Source organism: Pleurodeles waltl, chromosome 8, assembly GCF_031143425.1.
Source record: "Pleurodeles waltl isolate 20211129_DDA chromosome 8, aPleWal1.hap1.20221129, whole genome shotgun sequence".
In the NCBI taxonomy this organism is placed as follows: Eukaryota; Metazoa; Chordata; class Amphibia; order Caudata; family Salamandridae; genus Pleurodeles; species Pleurodeles waltl.
This window is the reverse complement of record NC_090447.1, coordinates 1,416,072,484-1,416,099,736: the sequence shown is the minus strand read 5'-3', so window position 1 is coordinate 1,416,099,736 and position 27,253 is coordinate 1,416,072,484. Positions and strand designations below refer to the sequence as shown.

Below are 27,253 nucleotides of genomic sequence, written 5' to 3'. Positions count from 1 at the left end.
AAACGAGTTATGGGCCTGATATACAGCAAAGTGGTCTCTTACAGAATGAGAGATACATCAGTATCACCAACTTTAAAAAAACATACATAACGGGTGCAATTCAAGAACCTTTTTCTGTGAATGACTGGTGTTTGTACCTGAAATTCTTGGGCTGGTTCAAGAGGCATTTTCTGTGAGTTGTCAGGTCTTAGTTCATGCTTAAGTCTGACTTACACATTTATTTCCAGGTGGAAGCCGTATACTCAGAGAAAAGCTTTATGCATCGTCCAAAACAATCTTGCCAGGGCCCAAATAGGTAAAATAGTTTGACTCAGCTAAGTCCTAAGTAATACAGCACCATTTCATACCCATATAGAAAAGGCGATAGCCATAAGGAGAGACAGTCTATCAGTAAGCGATAAAGCAACCAGTAAGTTAGAAAATTTGCAATAAAAAGACAAATACTGCAAAACAAAGTATACAAATTCATGATGTATGCCGCAGTTGTCGGTACAGAAAACTAGATTGTTTTACAATAAGACCCAAGTACTAAGGAGTGACATTCACTTGGGATTTAAGCCAGTTATCCTTTTTTGGCTACTTGTTCTTGCCTATTTAGTACTAAAGCATCATCATCCTCAGTTTATTTCGGATTTTCAAAAATCCTACTGAAGCTCCTGAAAATGTGACAACTATTGCATTACATAAATTAGAGCAATTAAGTACAGCAAAGATGATGTAGAAGTAAAATATAAGAGTCATAGGAGAGGGTACGCATTTGCTCAAACAGTGTATCATTTGTAAAGTGCCTAACACCAGCAACTGCCAGACAAAACACAATGTAAACAGAATATGTTACTTCCACTGTAAGCATTTGTTTGTTGTATGTAGTGCTGTAGATGTAAATGCTCCTGCATAGTCCTGACATCTAGTATTGAGCTCAGACAGTTGCAGCTTGTTTTTGGTCGAAAACGTTTTTTGAGTCACTCATCGTTTAGCTGGCAATAAGCGTGGGCACGGACTCAGAAAGTTTTCTGCACAGTAAGTATGCAGGAATGAATGGGGAGTGTGAGGAAATGGGGTGTACTATATGGCGTGTAACACACTTACCAACCCCTTTAGGGCCAGTAGGTTTAGTTTGTTAAACTCTCTAGCTCAATCATGGGTAGCTGCAGCTCTGAGTAGCAAGGCTTACACAGAGGAACACATGTAAAGTGTTTAAACAGCACCAAAACAATGGGAGAAGAAATACAGAAGACACACAAAAAAAACAACACCAATGCATTTTATGTATTTTGTTTTCGATACCACAATAAAAAAGTTTCACCACAGGGTTCCAGAGATATAGAGATTCACAAGGTATAGTAAATGAAACCATTTCCCTCAACATGAACAAGCATTGGAAAATTCAACAAAATGGACACAAACCTTTTCAGGAGAAAGTTAGGCTAGTCATAGTGCAGTCACTTAGTCATTTTAGTCACCTTGGTCGGGAAAGCAGTTTTCAGTCTGTTCCAGGCACTTTTATCGCTTTGCTACAGGTTCCTATGGAAGTGGTGTTGATGCAAAGGATACAGGACAGTCAAGATGCACAAGGATGCTATAGATGTTATGCAGTCGATGGGGGTCTTCCTGTGGCTACTACCCGGTCAATGGAGGGGATGAGGCAGTCCTGTCCACGGGGGTCGACGCCCCTTGAAGTCCTCTCGCTCCTAGTAAAACTCTAGATGCCACTAGGCTACCAATCACCTGGTATCTCTGCCATAGCCAAATCCTTCTCTGTGTGCTCTCTGAAGACTCTCCCAGGTTCAGCAGACTTTGGTTCAACTTCAAGCACAGAGTGCTGGTCTCTGGTGCGGGATGGCAACAAAAAAAGAGCGGCTTGAAGATTTGGGCTACCAACTCGCCCCAGGAGGCTTCTTCAGCTGTTGTGGCCCTGTGCTGCGAATAGGAGGGTCAGCCAACCAACCCTTGGAGTGTCTTGCTTCGTCTGTGCTCTGGAAACTACTTCCCTACGAGCAGGACACAGCAGGCACAGTCCCTCTCCTTTGCTAACCACCAGATTCCGCAGGTGCACTCCATGGTGGTGAAGCCTCTTTTTGCTGGTTCTATGGTGAAGCAGGGCAGTCTTTCGATGGTTCTTCCAGTCCAAATGAGTTGTGAGTCTTGGGTGACAGGAGTGCCCAATTTAGGATTAGGAAGTGTCCTCAGGCAAGATGCGGTCAGTAGCCAATGGGCTACCAGGCTCCCTCCATCCCGATGACCACATCCTCGAAATGTGGCATATGGCTATCCCAAAATGCACCATTCTGCCCACTTCCAACATAGCAGAACCCCTCTCTCAGTGTCTAGAGCTCCCTAGCACAACCCAGTGGTGTGGCTAAACAGGGGGCTACACGCCTCTGAAAAACTAGAAGAAACATCTGCCTTCTTTTCTGATCTTCCGAGCAAGAAGAAACCTCAGCAAGTGTATAGACCCAACAGTGGAAAAAAATAATCTGAAGATGGCAACCAAAGGTGGGAACTACTGGAGGAAGTTCAACAACATCACAGGGGACACCCAATTGAGGTATTTCAACGCCCAACAACAACAAACACAAAAACAAAGGCAGTAAAAAATAGTTTTCAGAGAAAAATCTGGAACCAACCACTAGGTGGAGGAATAATGCACAGCATGTGAATCCAGAAAATATTCACGCTGCAAAACCTTCTGTAACGATAAATATTAAATAGACACTTATCTGAAAACCACAGGCTCAGGAATATCCATCTTCACCTCCGAAGCATCAACTGTACAGCACATGCCAAAGCGTATATGCTCAAAGTAATAGCCCCCCTGCTCACTGTATAACATTGCAATTCAGATTCCTAGGAATACCACTCAACTGAATCATGCAAGAGCAGTCCACCACACTCCGAAATATTATTCTCATGGGGCAATGTCATATTATACATGCTAGTAGGAGCTAGGGTGTGTCCAGTTTAGCCATTTCTGGGGTTCTCAGATGGCAGGTAAAACTTCACATCAAAAAGGATTCTTCTTTTTTTGGGAACACCCAAAATCCTAATATTGTCTCTCCTACTACAGACTTCCAAATCAATTACTTTCCATTAGACCGCCCGTAATTAATAGTACAATTCCTGGTATCTTTAGCTTTAGGTCTTTCAAGTTTTCATTTACAAGAGGTCATTTCAATGTGTATGATTTTAAGTTTTTTAGTAGTGTCAGCTGTTACCTTCTTCACAGTGGAAACCAACAGCTTAATGACTTTGAGAGTCTAAACTAAGGTAGATGCCATCATGGTGGAGTTTTGGGCTTGTGGGGGAGTACCAGAAGGAATGCCCTGGAGTATCTCTGAACAAAGGAGATGTCTAAAAGATCTGCCGCTAGTCACAAGGACATCACAATACATATACTGAGATATGGTAGACGTGACAGAGACCTGCTTTGATGCTGCAACAGAGGATGATGTAGGTTGGTTTCTTCAAATTGGGTGGCAGTCTTTGAGAGCTGTATCCACTGGGAGCCCTTGAGTTCTGATGACAAACTGAAACCCTTGTTTGGTGTTAGGAAGTCAGATTAAAGTCAGGTGTGATAGAGCTCTTCTAGATGGTGGTCATTTATCTTGATTTGTAAAATAAACAGTAAGGGCTGGATCACTGAAATCTTGGTGGCATGGACTTATCTACTAATATTAACTATTAAGCAGCAATTGAAAATGAGAACTGAATGGTGTAAGGAAATGCCTCATTGGCATGGTTACCCCTAACTTTTTGCCTTTGCTGATGCTAAGTTATGATTTGAAAGTGTGCTGGGACCCTGCTAACCAGGACCCAGCACCAGTGTTCTTTCCCTAAACTGTACCTTTGTCTCCACAATTGGCAAAACCCTGGCACCCAGGTAAGTCCCTTGTAACTGGTACCCCTGGTACCAAGGGCCCTGATGCCAGGGAAGGTCTCTAAGGGCTGCAGCATGTCTTATGCCACCCTGGGGACCCCGCACTCAGCACATGCACACTGCCTCTCAGCTTGTGTGTGCTGGTGGGGAGAAAATGAGTAAGTCGACATGGCACTCCCCTCAGAGTGCCATGCCAACTTCACACTGCCTGAGCCATAGGCGAGTCACCCTTCTAGCAGGCCTTACAGCCCTAAGGCAGGGTCCACTATACCACAGGTGAGGGCATATGTGCATGAGCACTATACCCCTACAGTGTCTAAGCAAAACCTTAGACATTGTATGTGCAGGGTAGCCATAGGAGTATATGGTCTGGGAGTTTGTCAAACACGAACTCCACAGTTCCATAATGGCTACACTAAAAACTGGGAAGTTTGGTATCAAAAGTCTCAGCACAATAAATGCACACTGATGCTAGTGTGCAATTTATTGTAACATACACCCAGAGGAGGGCATCTTAGAGATGCCCCCTGAATACCTACCCGACTTCTAGTGTAGGCTGACCAGTTTCTGCCAGCCTGCCACACACCAGACATGTTGCTGCCCACATGGGGAGAGTGCCTTTGTCACTCTGTGGCCAGGAATAAAGCCTATACTGGGTGGAGGTGCTTCTCACCTCCCCCTGCAGGAACTGTAACACCTGGCAGTGAGCCTCAAAGGCTCACACCTTTTGTTACAGCGCCCCAGGACATCCCAGCTAGTGGAGATGCCCGCCCCTCCGGCCACTGCTCCAACTTTTGGTGGCAAGGCTGGAGGAGATAATGAGAAAAACAAGGAGGACTCATTCACCAGTCAGGACAGCCCCTAAGGTGTCCTGAGCTGCGGTAACCCCTGCCTTTAGAAATCTTCCATCTTGAGTTTGGAGGATTCCCCCAATAGGATTAGGGATGTGCCCCCCTCCCCACAGGGAGGAGGCACAAAGTGGGTGCAGCCACCCTCAGGGACAGTAGTTATTGGCTACTGCCCTCCCAGACCTAAACACACCCCTAAATTCAGTATTTGAAGCTCCCCAGATCCCAGGAATTCAGATTCCTGCAACCTGAAGAAACAAGGACTGCTGGCCTACAAGCCTGCAGAGAAGGAGGAAGACGACAACTGCTTTGGCCCCAGCACTACTGGCCTGTCTCCAACTTCGAAAACCTGCTCCAGCGACACACCCGACAGGGACCAGCGACCTCTGAGGCCTCAGAGGACTGCCCTGGACTAAAGGACCAAGAAACTCCAGTGAACAGGAGCCCTGTTCAAAACAAGCTACTTCAAAGAAGCAACTTTGAAAGACTGCACGGTTCCCGCCAGAAGCGTGAGACTTCACACTCTGCACCCGACGCCCCTGGCTCGAGATCCAGAGAACAAACCCCTCAGGGAGGACTCCCCGGCGACTACGAGCCCGTGAGTAACCAGAGACGACCCCCCTGAACCCCTACAGCGACGCCTGCAGAAAGAATCCAGAGGCTCCCCCTGACCACCACTGCCTGTACCAAGGGACCCGATACCTGGAACCAACACTGCACCCGCAGCCCCCAGGACCTGAAGGAACCGAACCTCAGCGCAGGAGTGACCCCCAGGCAACCCTCTGCCGTGCCCAGGTGGTGGCTGTCCCGAGAAGCCCCCCCTGTGCCTGCCTGCACTGCTAGAGTGACCCCCGGGTCCCTCCATTGTTTTCTATCTGAAACCCGACGCCTGCTTTGCACACTGCACCCGGCCGCCCCTGTGCCGCTGAGGGTGTGTTTTGTGTGCCTACTTGTGTCTCCCCCCCAGTGCTCTACAAAAACCCCCAGGTCTGCCCCCCGAGGACGCAGGTACTTACCTGCTGGCATACTGGAACCGTAGCACCCCTGTTCTCCATAGGTGCCTATGTGTTTGGGCACCTCTTTGACCTCTGCACCTGACCCGCCCTGAGCTGCTGGTGTGGTAACTTTGGGGTTGCCTTGAACCCCCAACGGTGGGCTGCCTATGCCCCAGAACTGAGACTAGTAAGTGTTTTACTTACCTCCTAATCTAAACTTTACTTACCTCCCCCAGGAACTGTTAATTTTTGCACTGTGTCCACTTTGTAAAAATGGCAATAAGCTATTTTCAAAGACTGTACATGATATTGTTTCCATTCAAAGTTCCTAAAGTATCTAAGTGAAGTACCTTACATTTAAAGTGTTTACTGTAAATCTTGAACCTGTGGTTCTTAAAATAAACTAAGAAAATATATTTTTCAATATAAAAACCTATAGGCCTGAAGTAAGTCTTTGAGTGTGTGTTCCTCATTTATTGCCTGTGTGTGTACAACAAATGCTTAACACTACCCTCTGATAAGCCTACTGCTCGACCACACTACCACAAAATATAGCATTGGAATTATCTACTTTTGCCACTATCTTACCTCTAAGGGGGAACCCTGGGACTCTGTGCACACTATTTCTTACTTTGAAATAGTATATACAGAGCCAACTTCCTACAAACGGTGAGTGTAATCAAATGAAATAATCAAAAAAGCTCAATCTAGGTCATGGATGGAAGTTGAAGTTCAGGATCCTAGTGGTGTGGGCTGCAGAGACTTAACGTGTCAAAATGTCAAACAAAAGAAGGAACCTGAAATTCTAAAGTACAACCTGGTTGTCAAGGGCTTGTCAACAACTGTACAGTAACATTAAACAGAAATAAGCATTGGCAAAGACAATAGGGCCCAGCTTTCAATGGCTTACTTAATCTTTTGACTTTGCTACTGCTTTTTTGTTGCTGCGGTTTCACATGGGCAACGAAACATGATTTGCAGATGTTTAACTGCATTGGGTACAAAAGTGCGATGAAGAAACCCCAGAGTCACCATATGTAGGAAGCTGGCTCTCTATATGGTGCACTAAAAAGAAGTACACCATGCAGAGAGTCCAGTGGATTTCCAATTGGTTTGCAGGTGCTAAACTGGATAGGACTAATGCTCTATTTTTGTGGTACTGTGAGCGAGCAGTTAGGCTTATCAGAGGGTAGTGCTAAGCATTTGTTGTCCTCACAGAAGCAATAAATGAGACACACACTCCTATAAAAAATCTGAGACCAACTCAGAAAAATAATACTTCGGTTTATAATTTACACCCAAGATCGTCGTTATAAGTAAGTACATGTTCAAGCATAAATATTTTTTAAGTTCAGAAATCGACAGTGTAATTTCAGAGTTCTTCAATGGTCTATGGAGGAAAACACTGTTCAGAAAACACATCGTTAACAACAACTTACGAGACCCATTTGAGAGATTTAAAGAAAGTACTGGGAACTGATCAGAACCAAACCAGCAGTTCCCTCAATGCAGCACTGGGGCACAGGGATGCAGCAAGGTGTTGGATGCCCAATGGTTTTCAATGGGAAAAGGTCCTCGTGAAAAGAGACTGCAGGCTCTGGCAAGGCAACATTTCGGGGACAACAAACAGATAGGTTGTAGACGTGGGGTGCTCAGGAACGTAGGTGCAGCTTTGGTCCTTTTCTCCAGGGCCCAGGGGCGACGGATGCAGGGGTGTCCTTAGGTGTCAGGTTTCTCAATCCGGGAGCATTCGTGGTCCGGGGGTTCCGTTGTGATGAGGCTGCAGGCTTCGTCGGGGAGTCCAGCAGGGGTGAAACTAGGGTAGAGTCGAGCTCAGGGGACGTTGTTGACACCGGTAATCCACCTCAGATTGGGTCTTGGGCAACAGGTGCAGTGGCTGCTGGAGATGTTGGATTTTTTCTCACCACAAGGCCGGGTGGGGAGGGGGACCTGCATGGAGAGCTGCATGGAACTTCAGGGAGTCCAAGAGGGGTGAACCCACAATGGACCCAGACTCTGGACATCTGGGGAACGTTGCTGGCACCGTTGGTTGGCTCCACCTCAGATTGTAGACGTCGGATGCTGTGGTCACTTAGGGTGTCGGGTCTTTGCTGTTCCAGAGGCTGCAGAGTCCTTGCTTGAGACTTTGTTGCAGAGCACATCTGCTGCTCACAAGAGTCTTTTGTGGAAGGCAGGGAGTCCTCCTGGGTTTCTGGAGGCCCAGCTGCAGGATGAGTGGTCTTTTTCGGGCAAAGTCCGTCGAGGTTGGCAGGCTGATAACAGGTTAGCTGCTGCTTCTTTTCCTCTTCTGCAGGTGCAACTCCTCTGTGTCCTTTTCTTCGTAGGTCATAAGGATCTGAGTTAGAGGGTTCAGGGATGCCGCCTAAATACTCAATTTACAGGTGTTACGGGGAGTGCTAGGTGGTAGCCAATGAGTGGACCATCTTTAGGGTGACTACACCCTTTCTAAGACCACTTCTTCTGGGAAGTGGGCATAGCCCTAACTCTAGTGGCCTAATTCCTTTCAAACTAAGATGGAGGAATTTAAAAAGTGGTGTCCATATCAGCTCGTCCACCTTAGGGGTGAGACTGGCATAAAGTGGGCACACCTCCTAATCTGCCTAATTTTCCCACCTGTTCTGCCACCAAAAGTGGGGTCAGGACGGGGGAGGGGGGTCGTTCATCTCTGCCATCAGGAGAGACCTGGGTCACAGTACAAAGGCAGATAGGCCTTTGAAGCTTCCTGCCCTGGAGTGTCCATCCTGCCTGGGTGAGGTGCAAATACCCCCGCCCAGTGCAGGCTTTAGTCGCTGGCTCTCTCACCTTAGGGGGCCACAAACGTGTCCAAGATGGCTGAACCAGTCAGGACCTTTCAGTCAACACACTAGTAGCCTTTCAGGGGGCACCTCTAAGGTGTCCTCTAGGTGCAGTTATTAATAGATACATCCCTGGAATCAGGGAGGGTTTATTACTCTGAGATGTTTGATACCAAACATCCCTATAATCAGAGAAGCCATCATGCAGCTGGGAAACTCATAGTGACCAGTGTTTGTCACATGCATTTAAATTGGCTTTCCTGTTCACTTACTATGTCTAAGCAGGGACTTAGTGCACTTACAGTCAAAATTACCTTTGGTACCAGACAAAAAGTGGGACGCTAACCATGCCAAAAATGGTTCTTTCCTACACCATGCATCTGTTTTTTTGTCTTCCAAGATAGCCAGTGCCCATCTTTGAGCAGTAAAATTTACAAAATGTAAAAAGAGTGCCAATGCACAGTAAAAAAATAGAAAGGAAGGCCTGGAGTCAAACTGCAGCAGTCAGGCCCTGCAAAAAAAAGAAAGCAAAATAGGAACAAAATGAGGGGGTAAGTGGTAATGGTGGAGCAAGCAGGGGTGGGGAGCTAGGGAGTTGGTGTCAGTGCCAATGATCAGTAGTTTTTGGAGGAGTGGGAGCAAATGGAGAGTGGTAGGGCAGGGATTCTAGTAGGGAAGCAGAAGAGGTGGGAGGGAACAAGAAAATATATGAACTAGTATGGACTACAGAAGGAAAAGAATAAAGTCGTTCTCAGAATGTAAGTAGTGGAAACATACAAGTCATCTGAAAAAAAATGTAAATAAGCCATGCTCCAGGGTGCAGCAAATCCAAGTAAAAGATGTAAGGCCATCATATAAGAAACAAGCAAATGAGAATGTGACAATCGAGCAAATCAATGGTAATCAGTGGGCTAACCTAAAGTCCAATATAAGCGCTGTTAGTCCATAATAGGCCTTCCACAGCAAACAGCTAAAAGCTGCCAGTGGTCCGGACCTAAACTGAATATCTTACTTACCCTGTAAACATATGTTCGTGGCATGTAGTGCTGTAAATTCACATGCTCTGTATACTTCTGCCATCTAGTGCTAGGTCCACAGTTTTACAAGTTGTTTTTCTTTGAAGAAGCCTTTCGAGCACAAGGTCGAATGACTCGTCCTTTCTGTGATAATGTGCATGGACATCAACTCCGTTGTTAGATTGTTTTCCCACAGGCGGGTGAGAAGGGAGTGTTGAGTACAAGTATATAGTAAACTATTAAATGGAAAAAACTGCAACAGCACAGATTTCTGGGGAGGAAGGTGAGTGCATGTGAATCTACAGCACTACTAGCCAGATGCTTATAGGATAAGTAGCATATTCTGTTCAATGGCATGTGTTACTGTAGATAGACAGACTGTTAAGCAGTCCCCCTCAGCAGCGGTGGCTAACCTGGGGGTGTGACAGTGGTTCTGAAAACAGTACGTAGCACTGCCCGACCTACGCTGGCTTGTTAGCTTGCTAGAACATCCACACAATAATGTTTGGTAGATGTGTGTAGTTTGGACCATGTAACTGCCTTACATAGGTCTGCTATGGGAATGTTTCAAATAAAGGCCATAGTTGCTCCCTTTTTTGAGTAGTGTGTGCTCTGGGAGGAACAGAGTAAGGTCTTTTAGCCTTAGCATACCACGTTTGAAGGCATTTTATTATCCATCTGGCTATGCCTGATTTGGATATAGGAATGCCTTTATTTGGTGGTGCAAAAGCAACTAAAAGTTGTTTGGACTTTTTAAACGTTTTTTGTTATCAATACAGAACATCTTTGCTATTAACATCTAATGTATGAAGAGCCCTTTCTGCAACATACTCTAGTTGAGGGATAAAACTGGCATTTCGAATGACTGATTAATGTGAAATTGAGACACTACTTTAGGTAGAAATTTAGGACTTGTGCATAGAACCAATTTGTCTCTGTGTAGTTGGAAGAAGGGTTCCTCAAAGGTTAAAGCCTGGAGCTCACTAACACCTCTAAGTGAAGTGATAGCAACAAAAAATGCCACCTTCCAAGAGAGAAACAGAAGGGGGCATGAGTGTAGAGGACCAAATGGTGGACCCATGAGTCTTGTAAGGGCGATATTAAGGTTATAGAAAGGTGCAGGGGATCCTTAATAGAATAGCTCGAGTCCTCCCATAAACGCTTTAATAACTGGTATTTCAAATATATAAAGATTTTGTCTATTTTGTAGGTAGGCAGCTATTGCAGTGAAATGCAGTCGTATGGATGTGAACGCTAACCCATTCTTTTGTAAGTGAAGTAGGTAGCAGACAATGTCTTGTATCGTGGCTTCAAAAAGGCTCAATTTGTTTTGAGTGGTAGTAGTAAACAAAACGTTTCCATTTTGCTATATAGCAGGCTCTAGTGGTGAGTCTTCATGCTTCCTTATGAATGTCCATACATTCTGGTGGTAGGTTAGGGCAACCAAAGTCTATGACCTCAAGAGCCAAATTGCCAGGTTGAGAATTTTTGTATCTGGGGGCCTGATTTGTCAATGGTTCTGAGTGAGACGGTCTGGTCTGTTGGGGAGCATCTTGTGTGGAACTACAGAGAGGTCCAGTAGTGTTGTGAACCAGGGATGACAAGCCCAGGTGGGTGCCACCAGGATCATTGTTAGAGAGGTTTGCCTGAGTTTCCGAACCAGAAATGGAACTAGAGGGAAGTGGTGGAAAAGCGTAGGCAAATATCCCTGACCAACTCATCCATATTGCGTTGTCCTTGGATAGTGGGTGTGGGAGCCTGGAGACGAAGTTTGGGAATTTTGCATTTTCTGGGGTCGCAAAAAGATCTATTTGAGGAAACCCCCACCTTTGCTCAGCAGGTCTGTAAAGTTGTCTGTTCCCAGAAGGTATTCTAAAGATGAATGTTGTGGTGTAGAGCCCAATTCCAGATGGTCTGAGACAGGGGTGATAATTGAGGAGACAGTGTCCCTCCTCTTTGTTTCTGTAGGTAATACATAGCTGTCATATCATCTGTCTGGACTAGGACAACATTGTGAGTCATGTGAGGTAGGAATGCTTTCAATGCAAGATAAACAGCTTGACGCTCTAGGTACCCGATTTGAAGAAATTGTCGTTTGGCATCCCAGAGGCCCTGCACTGTGAGGTGCTGTAGATGTGCACCCCATCCTGTCTGTGATACGTCCGTTGAGAGTGACATGGGGAAGAGGGTGGAGAAAAGGCCACCCTTTCAACAGGTAGGTGGTGTTCCACCATTGCAGAGAGTGGAGCGTATGGTGGTCTGCAAACATCCTCCTGAGACCACTGTTGAGCTAGGCCCTCTTGTAACAGGCTTATATGTAAACGTACATGGGGAACTATAGCACTGCAAGAAGCCATAATTCCCAATAGGCACATGACCATCCTCAATGTGAGCTGATGGTTTGTTTGAAATTGTGGTAGTATTGCCTGAAGGTTTTGGATCCGTATGAAATTGGGGTAAACTAATCCTAGTTGCGTGGTTACTATTGCTCCTAAATACGGCTGAAGCTGCAGTACATGCAGATGAGACTTTGAAATGTTGATAAAGAACACCAAGTTGTGGAGGAGACCCATTGTCATCCAAGTGTGTTGCTGACCGTGATCATGAGTGTTGGCTTTGATACACCATTCATCTAGATATGGGAATACGTGGATAGTTTGTCTGCATACATGAGGTGCTACGACTGCTAGGCATTTTGTGAACACTAGGGGTGCGTGGTGACCCAGAATGGGAGAACATTGACTTGGTAATGTTTGCCGGCTATGGAAAACCTTAGGCATTTGCGATGAGCTGGGTGCATTGGTATGTGGAAGTAGGCACCCTTTAGGTCCAGTGTTGCCATAAAGTCCCCCTGTTGAAGAAGTGGAATGACGTCCTGTAAGGTGTCCATGTGGAAGTGTTCTGATAGAACGTATTTCTTTAAGGCCTTGAGATCTAAGATTGGTCTTAAAGGTCTGTCCTTTTTAGGGATTAAGAAGTATAGAGAGTATAACCATGATGTTGAGAAAGGACTGGTTCTATAGCTCATTTGAGGAGTAAAGTTTGAACTTCCTGCTTGAGTAATGTTAGATGTTCCAGCTTTAAAATATGAGCACGAGTTGAAATATTGGAAGGTGTGGTAATGAGCTCCAGACAATGGTCTTGTTGGATTAACAGCTAATACCCATTTGTCTGTTGTGCTGGAGTGCCAGGTTGGAAGGAATTGCTTAAGTCTGCCCCCGAAAGGTGTTATATGATTGAGGGGAAGGATAGGGTAGTCACAGCTTAGCGGAGGCTGTGGCTTAATGGGGGAGGCACCCTTGCCTCTGCCCTTTGTGTTACTACCTCTGAAAGAGCCATAGTAGTAGCTTTTTGATTGGAAACTTGGGAGAATGTTTCTGTTGGGAGGTGGATGCCTATGAAGAAGTGGATTTGTAGGCTGCACAATATGCTCGGCGATGAGAAGTCCCAGAGGAAGCAGGGTTTTGAGACGCTCCCATGGCTTTCGTTGTCTTGGTGTAGTTTTTCATTTTGCTTCAAGTAGAGTCCACGTGAGGACCGAACAGGTGTTCTTTGTGAAATGGCATATTTAAAACATCCTACTGAACTTCAAGTTTAAACCCAGAAATCCTGAACAAAGCATTACGTGTAAGTAAAACAGAAGTGTTGACTTCTGTTGCTGCAGTGTCTGCTGCATCTAGCGCACATCGTATGGAGGTGTTTGAGATAATTTGGCCCTCTGAAACCAACTGCTGACCACATTTCCCATATTCCTCTGGGAGATACTGAAGTAGTTCTTACATTTAGACCCAGTGGGAGCGATCAGAGCGTGCCAGGGGAGCTTGGGAATTAGCAATACGCCAGTGGTTAGCAGCCTGAGCTGTAACCCTTTGTCCCTCAGCATCTATCCTTTTGCTTTCCTTGTCTGGAGGAGGTGTCTCCAGTGTCTTGTGAGTGGCTACTTTGTGTGCTGTGGTGGTGTAGGAAGTTGGCTCTGTATGTGCTTTTTTAAAGTAAGTAATAGCATGCACAGAGTCCAAGGGTTCCCCTTAGAGGTAAGATAGTGGCAAAAAGAGATAATACTAATGCTCTATTTTGTGGTAGTGTGGTCGAGCAGTAGGCTTATCAAAGGAGTAGTGTTAAGCATTTGTTGTACATACACACAGGCAATAAATGAGGAACACACACTCAGAGACAAATCCAGCCAATAGGTTTTGTTATAGAAAAATATCTTTTCTTAGTTTATTTTAAGAACCACAGGTTCAAATTCTACATGTAATATCTCATTTGAAAGGTATTGCAGGTAAGTACTTTAGGAACTTTGAATAATTACAGTAGCATATATACTTTTCTCATAAAACACAAATAGCTGTTTTAAAAGTGGACACAGTGCAATTTTCACAGTTCCTGGGGGAGGTAAAGTATTGTTAGTTTTAGCAGGTAAGTAAATTACCTACAAGGTTCAGTTTTGGGTCCAAGGTAGCCCACCGTTGGGGGTTCAGAGCAACCCCAAAGTTACCACACCAGCAGCTCAGGGCCGGTCAGGTGCAGAGGTCAAAGAGGTGCCCAAAACACATAGGCTTTAATGGAGAGAAGGGGGTGCCCCGGTTCCAGTCTGCCAGCAGGTAAGTACCCGCGTCTTCGGAGGGCAGACCAGGGGGGTTTTGTAGGGCACCGGGGGGGACACAAGTCCACACAGAAAGTACACCCTCAGCAGCGCGGGGGCGGCCGGGTGCAGTGTGCAAACAAGCGTTGGGTTCTCTGTAGATTTCAATGGGAGACCAAGGGGTCTCTTCAGCGGTGCAGGCAGGCAAGGGGGGGGCTCCTCGGGGTAGCCACCACCTGGGCAAGGGAGAGGGCCTCCTGGGGGGTCACTCCTGCACAGAAGTTCCGATCCTTCAGGTGCTGGGGGCTGCGGGTGCAGGGTCTTTTCCAGCCGTCGGGAAATTAGAGTTCAGGCGGTCAGGGGGAGCCTCGGGATTCCCTCTGCAGGCGTCGCTGTGGGGGCTCAGGGGGGGACAACTTTGGTTACTCACGGTCTCGGAGTCGCCGGAGGGTCCTCCCTGAGGTGTTGGTTCTCCACCAGTCGAGTCGGGGTCGCCGGGTGCAGTGTTGCAAGTCTCACGCTTCTTGCGGGGAGTTGCAGGGGTCTTTAAATCTGCTCCTTTGAAACAAAGTTCAGTTGCAGTTCTTTTGGAGCAGTGCCGCTGTCCTCCGGAGTTTCTCGTCTTTCTTGAAGCAGGGCAGTCCTCTGAGGATTCAGAGGTCGCTGGTCCTTGGGAAAGCGTCGCTGGAGCAGGTTTCTTTGGAAGGCAGGAGACAGGCCGGTAAGACTGGGGCCAAAGCAGTTGGTGTCTTCTGTTCTTCTTCTGCAGGGGTTTTTCAGCTCAGCAGTCCTCTTCTTCTTGTAGTTTCAGGAATCTAAATTCTTAGGTTCAGGGAAGCCCTTAAATACTAAATACTAAATTTAAGGGCGTGTTTAGGTCTGGGGGATGAGTAGCCAATGGCTACTAGCCCTGAGGGTGGGTACACCCTCTTTGTGCCTCCTCCCAAGGGGAGGGGATCACAATCCTATCCCTATTGGGGGAATCCTCCATCTGCAAGATGGAGGATTTCTAAAAGTTAGAGTCACTTCAGCTCAGGACACCTTAGGGGCTGTCCTGACTGGCCAGTGACTCCTTGTTTTTCTCATTATTTTCTCCGGCCTTGCCGCCAAAAGTGGGGGCCATGGCCAGAGGGGGCGGGCAACTCCACTAGCTGGAGTGTCCTGCGGTGCTGGAACAAAGGGGTGAGCCTTTGAGGCTCACCACCAGGTGTTACAGCTCCTGCCTGGGGGAGGTGTTAGCATATCCACCCAGTGCAGGCTTTGTTACTGGCCTCAGAGTGACAAAGGCACTCTCCCCATGGGGCCAGCAACATGTCTCTAGTGTGGCAGGCTGCTGGAACCAGTCAGCCTACACAGATAGTCGGTTAAGGTTTCAGGGGGCACCTCTAAGGTGCCCTCTGGGGTGTATTTCACAATAAAATGTACACTGGCATCAGTGTGCATTTATTGTGCTGAGAAGTTTGATACCAAAACTTCCCAGTTTTCAGTGTAGCCATTATGGTGCTGTGGAGTTCGTGTTTGACAAACTCCCAGACCATATACTCTTATGGCTACCCTGCACTTACAATGTCTAAGGTTTGGCTTAGACACTGTAGGGGCACAGGGCTCATGCACTGGTGCCCTCACCTATGGTATAGTGCACCCTGCCTTAGGGCTGTAAGGCCTGCTAGAGGGGTGACTTATCTATACTTGCATAGGCAGTGAGAGGCTGGCATGGCACCCTGAGGGGAGTGCCATGTCTACTTACTCATTTTGTTCTCACCAGCACACACAAGCTGGCAAGCAGTGTGTCTGTGCTGAGTGAGGGGTCTCCAGGGTGGCATAAGACATGCTGCAGCCCTTAGAGACCTTCCCTGGCATCAGGGCCCTTGGTACCAGAGGTACCAGTTACAAGGGACTTACCTGGATGCCAGGGTGTGCCAATTGTGGATACAAAAGTACAGGTTCGGGAAAGAACACTGGTGCTGGGGCCTGGTTAGCAGGCCTCAGCACACTTTCAATTCAAAACATAGCATCAGCAAAGGCAAAAAGTCAGGGGGTAACCATGCCAAGGAGGCATTTCCTTACAGGTGGTAACTAAGGAATCTGGTGGAAGCTGTTCTTTAATGAAAATACGGTTTGATGGTGCAGGTTTATACATTGTATACCCTAGGTGTCTCTAATAGGGTCTTTAAAAATGTCATTGGTATGCCGAAGCATACTGCAGGAATCTAGTTCTCTATATAGTATACCAAAATGAGCTATACTGTGCAAAGCAACCAGGTATCCCATATAAGAGGACAAGGGATTGCTCTGGCAATCCCAAGGTGCTCTCTTAGGGGGTAGTGTGGTCAAGCGGCCTCAGGCTTATCAGAGAGGAATGTTGGACGTGCTATAAGCACACAGTCAATAAATGATGCACATAACTCAATAACAAGATCCACACCAATTTACAAAAAACAACATGTATCTTTATATAATATTAGGCACCAAAATCATCACAATCAAATAACTACGTTTTGAAAGAGAAATTCTTACAGTTTTAAAAAGTCGACACAGCAATTGTCTGAAGCTGCAATGTTAACATATGGAGGGAAAACATGTAATGCAAATAGGTACTCAACAGCAACTTACAGGACCAATCTTCCAGACTTAAGGTGAGTATGGGGCAAGGTCATAGGCCACACCAACAGGCCACCTCGGGTGGTACTGAGGTGGCCGGAAGCAGAGGTGCAGTTCAACTTCGAGTGCCCCGTTGAAGTCAAAGGGATTGATCCGGTCAGAAAGATGCCGGCGGTTGAGACTTGGGGGGTGGGAGGGGTTTTACCAACAAAGGGGTTTCAGGCCTTGCGATGTTCAAAGACATGGGGGCACCTTTGGTCCTCTTCTCCTGGGATCTGGGCAGCCGGGTGCAGAGGTGTTAAGTTTTTGTCACAGGAGGCAGGGGTGGGGCCCTGCAGATAGAGGCTGTAGATACAGACTGGGGTCCAGTACGGTTGAACCAACAAGTGGGCTCACGTCTCATGAGGCTGGGAGACACCTTTGGTCCTCGTCTCCTTGGTCTGGGGCAGGCTGGTGCAGGTGTCCTGAGGCATGGAGTTTTTGTCTCCGGGTCACTCGCTGTAGAGGTGGACCTGCACAAAGAGGCTGCAGGCGTTGTTGAGAAGTCCACAATTAGCAAACCCAAGATGGGCTTCATCTATGGAGGGTCTGGGGACCACGCTGGCACAGTTGGCCCACTTCAACTCTCTGAGGGAAACCAGATATGCATATCCAAGGCAGTAGGCTCCTTGAAGCCCTCTGCCTTGGAATGCTAATTTACAGGTCATCTTGTTTGAAGGGGTGTGTAACAAACAGCCCTGTCATAGCAGGCTTTGTTCCTGACAGCCCAAGAGTGGAGGCTCTCACACCCCTGAGGGTCAGACACTTGTCTGTGGTAGCAGGCTGGTTAAGACCAGTCTGTCAGCACACTAGAAGTTCGTAGGTTTTTCAGGGGGGGGGACCTCTAAGGTGCCCTCTGAGTGCATGTATCAATAAATCCATCACTAGAATCAGTGATGGTTTAATATTATGAAGTGTTAGATACCAAACATCCCTGGCTTCAGTGAAGCCGTCATGTAGCTGGGGAATTCGTAATGACCAGTGTCCAGCACATATACTTAAAATGGCTTCCCCTATCACTTACTATGTCTAAGAATCGACAAAGACATAGTAGGGGCATATCTGCTCTGCCAGATATGTCCACATATGTAATAAAATGCACCCTGCCTTAGGGCTAGAAGGCCTGCTGTAGGGGTGACTATATTGCATGCAGTGTTAGAGGTCATGGCGCACAGGCTGTGTGCCATGCTGTGTTTTCAATTTTATCTGCACCAAAGCACACAGCCTGCAATGGCAGTTTGCATGTGCTAGTTGAGGGGTCTCTTTGGGTAGCACAATCCATGCTGCAGGCCGAAGGGGCCCTCTATGGCTTGGGTACCTGGGGTACCATTTAATAGAGACCTATATGGCCGCCAAAGGCATTGTCAATTGGGGAACAATTGCACAGTTTAGGGTAAGAGGTCGGGCGCTGGGGACCTGGACAGCAGGAACCCAGAGCACTTACTATCAAAATTGCGTTGAATACCAGGCAAAAAGTGGGGGAGACCATGTCAAAAAGAGACACTTTCCTATGTGTAGTGGAGAGCTATCAAAAAGGAAGTCAACCTCTAATGGCTCCTTGTGTAGCTCATCACTGTGAAAAGCTGCAGCTCTAGCTATTCCCTCTTGATAAGAGATAGTATCCTCGGGGGAGAAATGCGAGCAGGCTAAAGATCAGGATCCGTATCTGCGTGGGGATCTGTATAATTAGTGTCCCATGGATCACCTGCTTGTGGCCCCCCGTAAACATCAGTATCTGAGTGTGGTGACCCCTATGGTGAAATACCAGAGGGGGTCTTCTGGAAGAGATGGTGGAGGAGGAAAATACAGTAATGATGGAGGCGGAGGTGAAGGTGGTGGAGGTGTTGAGGGATATGGAAGGAAGGTAGTACTGAAGGCTTTGTCCACTGTCTGGCATGGTGTTGGAGGAGAATGTAGTGAGGGTGAGGTGAAGGTGATGGAGGTCTTGAGGGACGTGGAAGGAAGCCAAGGCTGAAAGCTTTGTCCATTGTCTGGCATGTCCAATGCCTCCTCAAATGTAAGCTTCCTTCTTAGCAGTGAGAGGAGGAAGCTTTAGCAAGTATTCGGCCAGTCCCCACAAGGATATGAATCTTTTTCTGCAAGTGTTTAATTTTTCCTGCAGCTTGTGCAGAATGGGCCCCACTGGTGGACCAGGAGCAGAGCTGAATTTTGTTGTTTTGCGCTCCGAAGATCTGGGCTTAGGGGGGGTGAGATGGCGTTGGTGTCGAAGTGGTCAAAATTGACTGCCGGATTATCACCGAAAGTCGGTCTCGGTCCGAGAAGGTCGATGCCGAAGATTTCGGCTTCAAATGTGCTTTTTGGCAGTCGTGCCTGATGGCAGGGCATCTGATGCGGGTTTCTGGTGCAGATCATGGCCAGAGATCAGTGGTGGACCGGGGACCTCAGATTCTGTGACCAGAAATGCCAAAGGTTTCTTGGCCAGCTTGCGCTGGAGGGCAGGGGGTGCAGTACTCGCAGGTTCAGCTGATGGAATGTCCTGCATTTTGAGATCATCTCAAGCTCGGAACTGGAGCTTTCGTCGATAGAGAATGCCTCCTCTTCTTCCACAGACAGCTGCTCCAGGGTGTGCTCCTCACCGAAAATGTCGGGAGTGTCAGCGGTGGCTCTGTGTCACATCTTGAGGCGAGGAGCTCTATGGTCCTGAAGTGTTTTCTTGGACATGAAGGACTTGCATGCGTCACAGTCAGATTCCTCGTGGTCTGGGGACAGGCCCAAGTTCCACACTGAGCGTTGATCTGTGTGAAGGTACTTTGTGTGCCAACACAGGCAAAACATGCGTTCTATTAGCAGTTGAGCACTGCTGGAAAACTGGTATGGATGTCGAAGGTAGGCCCCGAAGGGGCTCTGGTCGAATGGAGTGGCACCAGTGTGATTGTTTGTCAGAGCACAGATGAAGAAATGCGAATTGTAACAATACCTACAGAAGGGATAGGGGGGGGGAAGAAAAAAAAGACCTAAGGTCGAACTGTAAGGATTCGAAAACAGAGTGAAGGCACACACATCCGAGCCAGATGGCAGAAAATAAACAATCTAACAATGGAAACGATGCACATGGGCATTATCACAGAGAGGAGGAGTCACTCGACTGTGTGACTCCAAAGACTTCTTTCGAAAAAAAAAAACTTGTACAACTTCTGACCCAACAACAGATGGCAGAAGTATGCAGGGCATGTGTATCTACAGCCACACGCCATCAAACACAAGCAGGCCTAGACAAATCATGAAAATGCTACTAGACCTTCAAATCCAGTAACTTAAATGATCTACTTGACCTAATTGTAATGAACTTGACCCGTTAACTGGTCTTGAATTGTGAGATCCTAGGCAAATATTTTGTTTTATGGAGCTGCCATTTTCTACATTATCACATACGAGAGCACCTTTAGATATGTGAGTTCACCATTTCTTCTTTACAAAAAAGCACTTTATTTACTAGACTAAACAATTGATTCATGTATAATAAGAATTAAGCCCACATATAGGGTGCACACATGACCCCTGGCTTGCTTCTTAGTTCACTAATAGCATTGTCATCAGGTCAGGGGCAGAAATATTTCCCAGTTTATGTTTAAAAACTAACATTTGAGAACTATTTTACTAAAGCATGATGTGGTAGTGCACTGTCATTTATAGACAGTACATTTTCCATTGCAATGGCCACAAACTTTCCCAATAGCAAGCAGCTTTACTGTACTGTACCTTTATAAATACTGAAATATATTTTGAAATGTGTACAGTTCACTTACTAGCTATTTCAATGTTGTGTTAAAAAAAAGCCTTAAATCTTACAGCCTTTCATTTCACACGCTCTGCATAGCACCTCAGACAGTTTACTTAACATGACTTTCGACCTCTGTCTCTGAATACCGAGCAAATATGACAAGATAAAAGTAAGATTTAAAGGCATCTTTATTGCTCATTCACTTTGTGAATGAACAGAACACCTTCTATTTGTCAACTCGCCAAAACGGGCGAGGAGGCCCTAAAGATAGCTCGTCCTGATTAAATCAGGGAAAGTAGATTTCTCGAGACCTGAGAAGGTTACTGCTCCTTTCATAACTGATCATGTTTAGGTTATTCAATGTCACCCTACCCAGCTTAAAACATACCCAAAGAAAGTGCCTGGAGAATTTGTTTTACAACGTCGGACTGTGACACAAGTGCCTTGGTGAGCAGGTGGTGTATGTGGTGTGCACATGGAGTAAGCAGGTTCACAGTTTTTATATTACCTGCAGAACACTTCCCTCAAATATGGTAAGTGAATGCAGGCAGCATAACTGACTTTCAGATATGTATGTACTGACCCATTCTTTTCCAGGTAATGAAAGCACCACTTGCAGCATCACATTAAGTTAGCAACTGTACTTAGTTCAGTAACAACAAAGCACTTACCTTTAACTGGCAACCAACTCTTTCATAAGCTTTGATTAGTCTGTTTTTGTGATACATCATAACCCCATAATGATCTTCATTTCTACAGTTGAAGCCAAATGTAATTTTCACAGTTTTGGGCTGAATACATTAAGGAAAACACTTTAAATATGCTGGGAAAACATTGACAAAATTCAGCTCCCAAAATGTGTTTGATCATATGTTTACGTGTGGCTCCACCTTAATTAACCAAGTGGAGCAAACCTATTGTTTTAAACATCTTTATTTGGTAATTATTTCATCTAACAAAACGGTAATATAATACATCCACAGAGAACTAAGAGCTCGTGCACATGAAGGAAGCATTATTTCTTAATATTATTACAGCATAATATATACAGTTCAAGCAGAGATCTGTAGAACCTCCCGGTGCCTCTTGTTTATTCCTTTGATTGCACATCTATGCCTTACAGGTTGGGTCCAATAGTGCAAACCAGTTTTATAGTCCAGGTTTCAAAGAGCCTCTGTTACTTGGCCTCAACTGAACGGGACAGATTCAGAGTCAGCTGCAACTTCTGAGTGTTTTTATGGGATCACTGGAGTAGTGCAGGAGGACACTTGCTGGTATATTTTTTTAAGATTCATGTTTTAGCTATTCCAAATCAGTCTTCCATTCCATAGTAGAAAGATGTTTTTGTCACATTGATAATCAGGAGATTTTACAATTCGAATTGTATTCTTGAAAATTCAGGTTTGTCTGCTCTGTGGCAAATGATCAGATATTAGCAGTGCATTTTTTTAAAAACCATTTCATTATTTAACATAATGTGTTAAAAAGATGCCGTCTTCTCATCTTGTGATATAGTACTGTTGTTCAAGTCAGTTTTTCTGAAACATGAACAACAAATAACCCAGCAAACAGCAAGGCTAAGCGTTAGGATGCTGGTCCTGTGCCAAAATTAAATGTTTTGACCTAGGCAACGACAAGCATCTTTCAGCATGTTTTCATTCTTTCTCAGATAGTTTGGAGACTGTTTGGGGGATGTCCCTTTGTGTGGTTGGAGGTTTGATTATGCGACAGAAACCCTACATCACTTCCTTCACACCAAGGGTATTCATCTGCAATATTCTAACATATTTTGGTGTAATTTCTTAAGTATGAGCTATGTCTGGTGCAAGGAGTCAAACGGAATACTTTGAACCAGGTGTTACTTGATACTGCTGCCATGTATTACTTGCACTGGCTCGTCTGCCATCTCTATCCCCATGCCTGTTTACCATTTGTGCGCCTGCACTAATAGGTTTTAACCACAACACTGCTAGAGCAGCTTCCTGTACAAATTCTACAGCCCAGACAGCATCTGATTTTTTCTCAGTACTGTGTGCACTTTAAGATCATTGGTCACCTGAGCCAGGTGTCCGCTGCTATCTTCTCATTACTTCCCTAATCCAAAAATGGACCTGGATGGAGCATGTATGCCTCTCTGGACTCCTGGGAGTTGTACGGTTTGCTGGTGTCATGTACGTCACCCACCTCAAATAGTCTATTCCGTGTTTATGCCAGTTTGTCTACTTAGCTCACTAATTTACAGAATGTACCGAAACCCCATAAAAAATCTCAGTGGTAGATACCATTACCATGTCAGTTCTTTTGAGGCAGCACTTCTGTTAACTGCTGGCCATCTGCAACATTAATAGCAATATCTTGATTGGCACCTCTCGCCCACACTATTCTCGCCACAGCCTGTGGCATAATTCCCTCTTAGAGATAGCTGCCCTGCACATCACCAGCCACTGAGAACCACTGGGAAACCCCATTTAGGGGTGCAGAAAGGTAGAAGAGCTCGAAAACAGGGACCCCAAGTTTCCTTTTGGGCCTTGGTTACTGTACTTTCTCCAAGACCAACCTACATCTGCTTCCATCTAGTGTGTGTGTGTGTGTGTGTGTGTGTGTGTGTGTGTGTGTGTGTGTGTATATATATATATATATATATAAAAAACATCACTTACCTAGTGCACATCTGTTCGTGGCATGTTCCGCTGCAGATTCACATGCTGTGCAATACGTCTGCCATCTAGTGTTGGGCTCGGAGTGTTACAAGTTGTTTTTCTTTGAAGAAGTGTTTTCGAGTCACAGGATCAGGTGACTCCTCCTCGTCGGATCGATTGCGCATGGGCATCGACTCCATGTTAGATTGTTTTCCCGCAGAGGATAAGGTAGGAGTGATAGAGTATAAAGAAAAGAGATGTCCATGCAAAGGGAATATATCTACATATGTACAAGTGATTGTTTAACTTAAATGGCTACAGGCTCCCGGGGAGGTGGGAGGGTGCATGTGAATCTGCAGCGGAACATGCCACGAACAGATGTTCACTGGGTAAGTGACATTTTCTGTTCGATGGCATGTGCAGCTGCAGATACACATGATGTGCATAGACTAAAAAGCAGTTATTCCTCCCATAAAAGCAGTGGTTAGCCTGTAGGAGTTGAAGTTGTTTGAAATAATGTTCTTCGTACAGCTTGAGCTATTCTGGCTCGCTGCACTGCTAACATGTACACAATAATGTTTAGTAAATGTATGTGGTGTTGACCAAGTAGCTGCTTTACATATTTCAGCATTGGTATATTTCCTAAGAAAGCCATTGTTGCCTCTTTTCCATGTGGAATGTGTTTTAGGTGCAACTAAGAGCTGTCTTTTAGCTTTAAGGTAACATGTTTGGATGCATTTTACTATCCATCTTGCTAATCCTTGTTTTGAAATGGGGTTACCAGTATGTGGTTTCTGGAAGGCCACAAATAACTGTTTAGTTTTTCTGAATGATGTTGTTCTCTCTATGTAATACATTAGGGCTCGTTTAATATCTAATGTATGCAGGGCTCTTTCTGCCACAGAATCTGGCTGTGGGAAGAAGACTGGTAGTTCCGCTGTTTGATTGATATGAAAAGGTGATACTACTTTTAAAAGAAATTTAGGGTTTGTTCGTAGTACGACTTTATGCCTATGTACTTGTATGAACAGTTCTTGGATTGTGAAAGCTTGAATTTCACTAACTCTGCGCAATGAAGTAATTGCGACTAGGAAGGCTACTTTCCATGTTAAAAATTTCATTTGTCATGAGTGCATATGTTCAAATGGTGGGCCCATAAGTCGTGTGAGCACTATGTTTATATTCCACGAAGGCACTGGAGGCGTTCTAGGTGGGATGATGCATTTTAATCCTTCCATGAAGGCTTTGTTAACAGGAACTCTAAATAAAAAGCTGTGCTGTATATTTTGCAAATACACGGAGATTGCAGTGAGATGTATTTTTATCGATGAAAACGCAAAATTTGATTTTTGCAAATGAAGCAAATAGCATACAATGTCTTGTATTGATGCTGAAAGAGGGGCAGTTTGTTTAGATTGACAGTAATACACAAATCTTTTCCATTAGTTGGCATAGCACTGCCTGTTTTTTTCTTGCTTAATTACTTCCATACATTCAGTTGGTAGTTGTAGATACCCAAATTCTATGACCTCAGGAGCCAAATCACTAGATTGAGTATGTTGGGATTTGGATGCCTGATTTGCCATTTGTTTTGTGTCAACAGATCTGGTCTGTTTGGGAATTTGATTTGTGGTACTACTGACAGGTCTAATAGTGTTGTGTACCACAGTTGACGTGCCCCCGTTGGCGCTATGAGTATCAGCTTGAGCGTGTTTTGACACAGTTTGTTGACTAGAAATGGAATGAGTGGGAGAGGGGGGAAAAGCGTAAGCAAATATCCCTGACCAACTGATCCATAGAGCATTGCCCTTGGATAGGGGATGTGGGTGCCTGGATGCGAAGTTTGGGCTTTTTGCGTTTTCGCTTGTTGCGAAGAGGTCTATTTCTGGTGTCCCCCACCTTTGAAAGTACTGTTGAAGTGCCTGAGAGTGAATCTCTGATTCGTGTATCTGTTGGTGTGTCCTGCTTAGCAGGACCGCTAGCTGATTGTGTATTCCTGGGATGTATTCTGCTAGTAAGTAAATGTGATTGTGAATCACCCATTTCCAAATTGTTTGGGCTAGAAGGGACAGTTGAGATGAATGTGTGCCCCCTTGTTTCCTCAGATAATACATGTCTGTCATACTGTCTGTTTTTATCAAGACAGTTTTGTGTTTGAGAAGGGGTTGAAACGCTTTTAGGGCAAGGAACACAGCTAACAATTATAAATGGTTTATTTGATAAGTTAACTGTTTTGAATTTCATTCCCCTTGTATGGTAAGGTTGTTGAGACGAGCTCTCCAACCTATCATTGATGCATCTGTTATTGTGGTCTGAGGCACAGGGTCTTGAAATGACAGCCCCTTCATTAAATTGCTGCGATTCCACCATTGAAGGGACTTGTGCATTTGGAGGTCTAACACTAGATTTTGCACTTGACCCGGTGCTTGAGACCATTGTTGTGAGAGGCACTGTTGTAGTGTTCTCATATTTAATCTTGCATGTGGTTTTATTGCTATGCAGGATGCCATCATTCCCAATAGTCTCATGGTAAACCTTACGGTGTATTGTTGATTTGGCTGCATTTGTAGTATGAGATTTCGGAAAGCTTGTATCCTTTCTGTATTTGGATAGGCTAAAGCTTTTTGCGCATTGAGAATAGCACCTAGGTAAGGTTGCACCTGTGCTGGCTGAAGATGGGGTTTTGGTAGTTGAGAGTGAACCCTAGTGTATGTAGGGTCTCTATTGGTATTGAGTGTGTTGTGGACACTGTATAAAATTGCTTGACTTTATTAACCAATCATCTAGACATGGAAAGACATGTATGTGTTGTCTTCTTAGGTAGGCTGCTGCTACCGCTAGACATTTTGTGAATACTCTTGGAGCTGTTATGCCGAATGGCAAAACTTTGAACTGATAATGTTTTCCTGCTATCACAAACCTTAGGTATTTTCTGCGAGCTGGATGGATGGGTATATGGAAATATGCATCTTTGAGGTCTAATGCAGTCATGTAATCTTCTTTTTGTAGTAGTGGAATGACGTGCTGCAGATGTGAAAGTGTTCTGACAGGATATACAGATTTAGGGATCTGAGGTCTAGGATGGGTATGAGAGTGCCATCCTTTTTGGGAATGAGGAAGTATAGTGAGTATATTCCTTGTTCCTTGTTGAGAATTTGGGACCAATTCTATTGCCTGTTTTAGTACTAGCGATTTTACTGCTTGTTGTAAAATAACTTTGTGTTCTGGGGACAACTTGTGGTAAGGTGGAGGAATGTTTGGAGGGGTAGAAATCAATTCTGGGCAATAGCCATTGCGGATAATTGGCAATACCCATTGGTCTGAGGTGATATTTTGACATTGGGAGTGGAATTGCTGCAGTCTGCCCCCCACAGAAAATGTGTGGGGCTGAGGGATGGTAAATAAATCACTGTTTAGATGGGGTAGTGGCTTGTTTTGAGGCCTGGAATTTGCCTCTGGTTCTAAAGTATTGGGCTCTATAAGAACCTCTAAATCCCCTTCTCTGGTACTGCTGTTGCCCTTGTTTTTGCCTGGGAGGTAGAAGCCTCTGTGGACTGTGGCTTGAATCCTCCTCTAAATTGTTGCCTACGAAAGGCGCTTATGTAGGGTGTTTTATATAAGGCTCGCATTGGTTTGGAAGTGTCTGAGTCCTTCCTGAGTTTTTTGATGGCAGTGTCAACCTCTGGACCATTTTTAATGAAAGGCATATTCAGCACTGCCTGCTGTATTTCTGGCTTGAAACCAGAGAAATGTAGCAATGCATGCCTGCATATGATGACAGCAGCATTCACACTTCTAGCTGCCGTATCTGCAGCATCAAGGGCAGACCGTATTTGGTAGTTACTTATGGCCTGATCCTCCTCAACAATCTGTTGTGCTCTCTTTTGGTGTTCTTTTGGCAGGTGTTGTAAGAGTTCCTGCATCCCAGTGGGCTCCATCATATCTTGCTAGCAAGGCTTGCAAGTTTGCAATTCACCATTGGTTAGCAGCTTGTGTCGCTACTCTCTTGCCAGCAGCATCAAATTTTCTACTCTCTTTGTCAGGGGGGGGGGGGGGAGCATCCCCTGATGACTGGCTATTAGTCCCCTTTCTGGC

At 45.5% G+C, this 27,253-nt stretch overlaps 1 protein-coding gene across 2 annotated transcripts in view; it reads right to left on the bottom strand.

The window, feature by feature from the left end:
* MORC3 (MORC family CW-type zinc finger 3) overlaps positions 1-27,253 on the bottom strand; it is a 327,051-nt gene that overhangs the window by 153,833 nt on the left and 145,965 nt on the right. For both annotated transcript variants that reach the window (XM_069202531.1, XM_069202532.1), the window contains exon 8: positions 21,191-21,310. In XM_069202531.1, the coding sequence (XP_069058632.1) occupies positions 21,191-21,310 (120 nt within the window). The remainder of the gene's footprint in view (positions 1-21,190; positions 21,311-27,253) is intronic.